The sequence below is a fragment of the Plectrocnemia conspersa genome, unplaced genomic scaffold, assembly GCF_051122295.1.
Source record: "Plectrocnemia conspersa isolate PC_06_02 unplaced genomic scaffold, ASM5112229v1 ptg000007l, whole genome shotgun sequence".
Taxonomy (NCBI): Eukaryota; Metazoa; Arthropoda; class Insecta; order Trichoptera; family Polycentropodidae; genus Plectrocnemia; species Plectrocnemia conspersa.
The window spans coordinates 9,274,588-9,283,790 of NW_028277171.1; the positions used below are offsets into that span (position 1 = coordinate 9,274,588).

At 30.9% G+C, this 9,203-nt stretch overlaps 1 protein-coding gene across 1 annotated transcript; it reads left to right on the forward strand.

The window, feature by feature from the left end:
* Positions 1 to 3,180: 3,180 nt before the first annotated feature.
* ATPsyngamma (ATP synthase, gamma subunit) lies at positions 3,181 to 8,129 on the forward strand. Its single transcript, XM_088188973.1, has 6 exons — positions 3,181 to 3,261; positions 3,762 to 3,925; positions 4,150 to 4,289; positions 5,833 to 5,996; positions 6,065 to 6,229; positions 7,573 to 8,129. The coding sequence occupies exons 2-6, from the start codon at positions 3,762 to 3,764 to the stop codon at positions 7,837 to 7,839; spliced, it is 900 nt and encodes a 299-aa protein (XP_088045099.1). The 5' UTR covers positions 3,181 to 3,261; the 3' UTR covers positions 7,840 to 8,129.
* The last annotated feature ends 1,074 nt before the right edge of the window (positions 8,130 to 9,203 follow it).

Below are 9,203 nucleotides of genomic sequence, written 5' to 3' on the forward strand. Positions count from 1 at the left end.
CGTTGATTAACAAGTAGAATTTCAATTCACGCCTTATCAATTTAAATTGGTCTATGAAACAAAGGATGAAACAGAAAAGTTGTTTTCATCTCATCGACAGAGATTTTATAAATAGGTCAAAAACAGAATTGTCCTCAAGGATGTATTTCGTGATGAATAATAAAAATGAAATCGATCCAGGTCGTGAATTTATCGATCGTATGCTGAAAATATTTATTAAAATCATAATATTTACAGACTTTGCTTTCAGTCCAGTGTCTCACTACTTATATAGTTGTTGTTTATTGTATTTACCCCGTAGTAACGTATTGGGTTAATTTATTAAATTTAGATGTGATTCCTAAAATTAATATAATTTACATTATATTTGTTGTATTTATTTATTTAAAAATTTCAAAATAAATATTTTGTTTTTTGGTATATAAACAAATAGCAATTGTTTATTTACTTTTTTTCCGTAAAATATTATAATTAAACGCTTATAATAATGACAAATCAAGCTAACTTATATTCGTTTGAGAAATCTTTCGCAGCATTTTCGTCACAAGGATGCGGTCATTCCGATATAACTTTACTTCAGAGTGACAAATGGCTGAAACAGGCAAAAATGTTCGATGATAATCTGACGACATCTGACACAGCTAAGTTTTTTAAAAAGACGACATTAACCTATCACGAATACATAGATTTTTTAGAAGATATTGCTAAATTAAAGAACATAGAACTGACGGATTTTCAAGCTAAAATGGCTCGATGTGGCGAGCCTGAAACGGAGATCAAAGATGTTAGCGGTCCATCGAAGGTGGAGAAAGTTGGTGAAACGTCAAAAACAAAAGCTGGCAGTTCGTCGAAGACGAAACAAACTGATAACCGTCTCCCGAAGATAGGAGAATCTAATAATTCATCGAATATGAAAAAAGATTGTGACTCATCTGAAAGAAATTGAAGCAAATTCAACAATAAAAAAGTATGCTGTTATTTTACTTCTTTTAACGACGTCATTTAATATATATTATGATAAATTTTTGGAATACTGTAAATTTTTATTTGATTTATTCATAATAAATTTATTTAAAAAATTAACATTACTGATTCTTGATATTTATTAATATTTTACTGTTAAAAAGCGTAATTTAAATAAACAATAATTAGCACAACAGACTTCAAAAAATATTAACATTAGTAACTATAAGCAAAACTTTTATGGTCGTTTGTCACTATTTAACAATGTATAGTATTTTAGTTAAAAACACGAAGCCATTGTCATGCTTTACAAAGACGTTTGTAATTGATTAACGTGAAAATTACCACAATAAATTAATTTATGGATGGCAACCATAGAGAAATAATCACGCTTTAGTAAGGAGGCATATTTTGACTATAATGCCTAAATGATTTTAATAAAGTATAAAGAACCTTTTTTATGATTAAAACGTCGTTCGGGAGCCATAAAAAACATCAACTTTAAAATTTACTTGTTATTTTTTGTTAAATATTTAATTAGCTTACCCGTATTATGACAGCTAAAACTATTTTTTTAGTAAGGCGTGTGATGATGTTATAACTAAATAATTTCGCGAGCTTGACGTTTTTCACTTCTAGTTACTAACATCTGATTTACACCAACATACTAGTTTACGTAATTACTTGTGAGATAAAATATATACAAGACAGACCCACTAAGCGTCTCACTAGCTGACACACCACTCGGACACAAAACACAATAGCTCCATTCCTATCTCAGGACATTTATTTTAATTACAATATCCACTTCCAGGCTACGATTCAGACATTTAACAATTGAAGATTCGACAAATACTTAAAACTAAATTTATTGTCATCTTATATCATTTCAAAATGTATTTTGTGCAATTAATTTTATATTATATTAGGTTTTAAATCATGTTTTATCGGGGTACGATAAATTCTTTGATATACTTGATGACAACAGGCTCCTGATACAACTCGTATAATTTTGTACCCACCGACAACGCTAACGCTACGGTGTATCAATTAATATGGCAAAAACAATGCTTTTAAAATGCATAAAGCATCAAGACTTGTCCTTCTACAAATTCGAAATTTACACTTGAACAGAGAATGATTCAGCTAAGTGCTTTTCCAATGAACCAAATCTTAGAGCGATCAATAACATCGTTGTTAATTTTTCTAGAGAAATTCCTATAAATTTAAATTACAAACTTTATTTTGATAAGTATTAAATATCAATGAAAGTTATAAACAATTTGGCAAAAAATGGAATACAATATTTTATAACTGTGAGAAGAAATATAATTCCATCTTGCAAAGTTCCAGGTTAAATTGAAGCTAAAAAAATGACAAGTGGTACCTCCGGTGAATTTCTGAAAGATTTCAAGATTTCGAATGAGTAAAAACTAGTTATGTCTTTTGAAAAAGCAATACATTTGTTATAATTTTGTCGTCATTTGTGGAAACGAATCCAATGCATGTGGTTTAAAGATATAACAGAAAAAATAGACAAATAAATCATGTTCCGCCGTTGTCAAATAGTATAATAGTCACATTGGTGGTGGCGATTTGTTGGATAGTGTGATTTGTCAAGAAATGCGGTCAAGAAAATGATACTTACGGCTATTCTACCATATTTTTAACATAACCGTAATAAACGCTTAGTTCCTTATGCGAATATGCAATACAGATAAAGATGTTATGAAATTGACTGATTTTAGAATCGACTTGTTACAAACATTATCTAAAATTGATAATTCCACCTCGTGAAAGTGGAAAATACCATCTACATTACAGAAAAAATTCTAAATTAAACAAAATAGGCAAATACGTCAACGTCGCCACATCAAGATGAACGACTAGACGAAATTAATTATTTACCTATTTGGGATGACATTTGATTGCAGTGTAAATATCCCAATTGCATTTCCCAAACATAATTTTTTTATTAAATATAAAATCATGCACTGTAGGGTTAAATAACATTTAATATTCATGTTTGATATTACCCCACCTAAAATGTTCTGTATTACCTCTTACGTTACAGAATTAATTATGCGTAAATATTTTAATTAATACATAAAAATTATTAAAATCATTTAACAGTAATTAAAGTGTTAATTTTATTTGATTTATCTTTTTTATGGTTGATACAATTAATAGTTATGGCCAAAATTAAAAGCTATGACTGTTCGATCGCAGCGCCGCTGACGGCCAACGCGGTACTAGCACAGGCGGCGGTCGGTCGGCTGTTATAACTAAATTTCCAAGGTTTGCAACGTTTATACAACCATACATGAGTTCATTCACAACCATATACCAATATTCGCTATTCACATAGCTCTAGGTTTGTTGACGGTGATCGAAATGAGCGACCTTTAAGGTTATGTTCTTCCATTACATAAGCAGTGTTGGAACCGTCAATATGTTAAAACTGTATGTTTTATATCTAATTATGTACAAATATAACCAACCAAGAATAAGCCGTGCAGATTGAACATATATGACGTGTCCATCGTCGATATTTTTCGTTATATGACTGAAAAAGCCATCTGTCAAAAAAATCTCGTCCGCCATTACACAATTTTCATATCATATGATAAAAGTATAAGTTACTTGAAAAATAGAATTAGTCCATATTCATACTATATTAGATGTCTCAACTACTTAATATATTATGAAGGTCATATATCGATTATAATTTCTTATCTTTGAAAAAATATTTTCCATACATTTTTAGGTTATGATTGATGTTTTTGGTTTAATTTCAGATGTTCAGCCGAGCGGTACCTGCGATTCATGGCCAGGCATTATGCCTGGTCAACCAGCAACAAAACAGAGGCATGGCGACCTTGAAGCACATCTCGATGCGATTGAAGTCCGTCAAGAACATTCAGAAGATCACTCAATCCATGAAGATGGTGTCAGCCGCGAAGTAAACATTATGATTGTTCACGATTTATGCAAAATAAAATTTTACATCCGATACAAATATAAATAGTTGTACCGGTTTTCCTATTTTGCAATATTAAACTTGAATTATTTATTTTCTTTAACTTTGATTTACTTTTCAATTTTAAGGATAGGCTTTAATTCAACATTTGTTCAAATATAATACATAATTAGTATTTATTTGCTCAACACTAATTAATTTTATAGGTACACTCGCGCTGAAAGAGATCTAAGACAAGCTCGTCCTTACGGTGAAGGATCAAAGATGTTCTACGATCAGGCTGAAGTAGCATCCATCGAACCGGCGACTCCTCAACGACTAGTTGTCGCCATTACTTCTGATAGGGGTATATTACACAATCAATTAATTATATTTAATAAAAGTTGCCATTTTTAACACTTTATCAACAAATGGCAATTTAGAAAAAATGATATGTATGAATAATTTTCAAATCTACTTCAATGGAAGATGCAAATCATTTTATATTTTTATCTCTCGCCTTATTATTCATGACTTGAAAAATCTAATTCAAATTCTATATTCACACTGGGCGCTCTGCTTTCCTTGCTATTTATTAATGCTATAAATGCGCTAATTATAAAAGAAATGCCATATTATGTATTTTCTCGACTTCATTCACCATCAGAATTTTCCTACGAGCTTTGTGGGAACATTTTTCTAGCTAGAGTTAACTTCCCCTAAAGATTTCGGAATCACTTTTGAAAGTAAATGAAGGTGTTATCTACACGTAAACGGCATCTGTTAAAAATTTAAGATGTTTAGCTTTGTAATGAGGAATGTGTTTCACTTTGACAGTCCGTCAGTTATTTGTATCTTCTTGAATCAGAATCTATAATTTGGAATCCCTAATAATCGAAGAAGTTTTAGATTTTTTATATGAGGCTATTTGGTTATTATTGATTTTGGAATCCCAGCACCTTTTAGGAGTGTTGGGACACGATTTTCTCAGATCTCGCAGAAAGTTCTATGTCACTAAGTATTTCTTTAAACTAATTTCGGCAATATTGTGTTAAAGTAAAAATTCAATGTATACCCCACTTTTCAAATAAAAATCTCATGCCATCAAATTTTGCGATCTTTCTGGTCAAGGGATTGCGAATCAATTTCTAGACGTGGTAAGATTGCGAATCAACTCTTACAGCATTTGTCGATATTCTGGCATTATGAGAAGTCAACCCATATATATATATGGCATGTCCATTGAAACTGTATTATTACAGTTGATGTTAAACTGGTGGCAAAATAACCGTTGGGTGGCCACTATAAAATCGTCATGCTTAAAATACCCCTTAACAGTGGACATGTGATACACATTAGTTTATGGATTCTAAGTGAGGCTGAAAACACTGCTTAACTAGTCGAATTACCCTACTTCAGCAATGTGAAAAAAAATTGATGACTATCGGTTTCTCCACCCATCCCTGTAAATTTTTTTAATAATTGAATTCTGACACAATTTTAATTAAACCAAGCATATTTACACCTGAATTTAAAATCAATACCTTTTTCATGTTTCATAAGTGGGATCATAAATTTAGGGCTTCCTAAAAGAAATCTTTTTGGTTTTTTACAAATCAAAAACCAGTTTTAATTGTCCTCGAAAAATTAAAATATTCAATATGATAATATAATTGAAATGATGTATTATGTAAGTAGGGTGAATCAAACTTGCTAATTTTCTTAAATAAATCATATGCAAAATGTATTTAAAAAACTGCTATGTATAAAAAATATGTTTCGGCTTAACTATTTTGCTATAATGTAAATGAATTATTTATTGTTTACTTAATCTGACATTTTTTTAATCATATTTCTTATTACAAAATATGCATTGGAAAGTATATTAATTTTTTAATAAATATTTTCAGGTCTCTGTGGTGCCGTGCACACAAGCGTTTCCAAAATCATCCGTAACGATTTTGCCACGACTCCCGGCATCATACCAAACACCAAGATTGTCTGCGTCGGCGATAAGTCTCGTAACATCTTGCAGCGTCTTTACGGAAAGAACATCATGTTGGTGGCCAATGAAGTGAGATTTTATACATAATCAACTGTAAAAAATTTTTTTAAGGACTTAACAATATTGGTATTTTATAGGTCGGCCGACTTCCGCCTACTTTCCTAGACGCAGCCAAGCTCGCCATTGCTATTTTCAATTCTGGCTACGAGTTCTCCTCTGGAAAGATTGTATACAATCGCTTCAAATCAGTCGTATCTTACTCCCAAGCTGATATGCCACTGTACAGTCAATCTGCTGTTGAGGTATGTCTAAGATTAATGTGTTAATGCTTTACAATTCATTTAAAAAAAAAAGTTTTCAAGCAGGAAAAGTCTGAAATAATATTATAATTCAAAAAGGTTATCTTTTATGTCGATTTTCATATTACTGAGCAAAGCAAATATGTATGTTAAAAATTAGATTAATAATTTTATATTTCACTATTATGAAACTCAGAAAATGATGGTTCTACAAGAAAAGTACTATAGTTATGGGTTAATTTGTCTAGAATTATATTTTTCACAAAACTTATATTTTGTACAACATAATAGATAACCTTAAATATTATTAACCTATCACAAAATATGTACTCTCTCAGTAGTAAATAATGGCTTTATGTTTTCCGTACCTTTATTTGGCATGTGATAATTTTTTTCGTGGAACTTTTATTTTTAAATTATGAAACATTATTTAAGAAACGCTGCTATTGACATTGAATTAGGACTAAAAATTATTTAAAAGTTACCATATTTTAACATTTTGGTTGCTAAAATTCGATATATCGGCTTTTGCTACAGATCAGACGTCATTATTGAAAAAAGAATCAGATAAATTTTTAATGAGCCAAAGGGTATTTGCAGGGGTTTTTCTGAATATATATACTTTTGTATTATGTAAGACATCAATATTTAGATACTAATTTAAAGGCTCGGCACCCAAAAAGCTAAGGATATTTTTTGCATTAAAACCAAAAATGTGAATATAAACTATTGTCCTTTCAATATAATATTGCCTATTAGAATGAATAGAATATATAGCTTTCTATAATTATTTTATATTTCTTAAATTGAGATTGTCAATATTTGTGGTTGCCTTTGACTGAATGGTTGGTTTGGATGGTTTCCTTTAGAACTGTCCTGAACTGACGAAAAGCGTCTATTAAGTTGATCCATTCAATTCATAAAGTTCACATGAACTTCTTATCTACATTTCCCGTTGCATTTGACTTAGAATATATGCATTACTAGTATAGAAAATATTTTTAAAGCAATGCATTTCGAGATTACCTTCTTGAATGTATATTCAGCACATTGTAATTAAAACCTCAATGTATTTTGTGAACCTGTGAATGAGTTTCTTGATTCCAGCGTCAGAAATATTGTGCCTGCTTTATTTTTCGGCACCCAATATGTAATTTTTTATAGACTTGTCTTTTGGTAACTGTTTCATTAAGAAAAATTTTGACTACGTTTTTAATAAGTTCATGAGTTACAACATGTACTTGAATCATTCTAAAGTATAGCATATTGCTAGAAAGATGCAAATTGTAATTATTCTCAAGTACCATTTTTTTTTAAATATATCTAATAATACGTTTATCTTTCAGGCCGCTCCCAAACTTACCGTATACGATTCCCTCGATGCCGAGGTTATCAAGAGCTACTTGGAGTTCTCGGTCGCTTCAATGCTGTTCTACGCGATGAAGGAAGGTGCCTGCTCCGAACAATCATCCAGGATGACGGCTATGGACAACGCTAGCAAAAACGCCGGAGAGATGATTGATAAACTAACGTTGACATTCAACAGAACCAGACAGGCTGTGATCACCAGAGAACTCATTGAAATCATCTCCGGTGCCGCCGCTCTGGAATAAGAATTCTAGCTTTCTTCACTGTCGGATTGCCATCATCGACAGTCATATAGATATGGTATTTGATTATATCATTCGATAGGTGATTCGTTATAAATAAACACTGGAAAAATCATCATTACGCATTTTTATTTACGATAGCTTACCTGGTCATTTTGTTTGACTGGCTTATATAAAGTGATTCTTTCCATCACGATTAGTTACGAATGAATAGAGGAATCACTTATGCAACTGTTGTGTATTGATGATGTCCGTTACATATTATTTAATTGAATAAAAAATTAAAATGGTTACAATATGGGTTTTATTTTAATACTGATAAATATGATTATAGGTTGGGTTGTATCTAGTTTCTGAAATTGGATGATTTAAATCAATTGTATCCACCATAAAACCTCTCTCCTGCAACAGCCTTATATGAATGAATGTCAGCAAGATAGAAATATACTTATGTATAGTTGCGCCTCCACTGGTTGACTTTTAGCTGATAACTTAGCTCTGCCTTGCTGCTGGTTAAAAATACCTTATTTTCATAATGAAATGAAATCTATGGTAGAATGTTTAGTAAACATTTCACAGTACTATTTATGATTTTTTTTAGATTTTAGTAAGATTAGCATACCTGGAAAATAACATTATTGTATAATGATTAGGTCTTGCGAGGTTAAATTCATCCACTATTTCAACCATTTTCAACAGCAATTATTTTTAATTTTAAAATCTCGCCACTTTTGTTACAAATACAAGGGATTAAAGATATTTTTAAATCTCAAAATTTATTTGCTACACAGGAAAATACAATAACTGTGAACCACATAAAAATTTACAATTTCACCAATAGATGTCCTTAAATATCTAAATTTAAAAAATATGAAATTAATTAAAAATATCTATACGTTTTCTAAAATCTTACTTTAGATTGAAACATATTTATTGTAGAAATTGGTCATATCTTCCGGTTGTGGTAGAATCTTCTCTTAAAAATGATAATTTTTTTCGAGCGTCGGAAAATTTTTAGATACTTCTATAGTTTATTTTAATATCTCAGTACCAAACAGTTAAATTTCGGGCTGAAGTTGAGGTTAGAGATGTTCTAAAGATGATGATTTCTTAAGATTTCTCGGTCTTCTATGGGTAGTATCGGTCAATTCGGCGTAGCTACGCTTGGTGTGAGCTCGGCTGCACTCTACTTTATTCCAATTCGAAAATAAAAATTTTAGATGATTTTTCTGGTTGAATTTAATATGATTCAGTACTGTAGGGTTGAGGGGAATTGCAACGTTAGCGGTCCTCTGACAAATGCGATGATATGGGGCGGAGTCAGATTGTTTGTTTTTATCTTATACACATCTTATTACACCACTTTA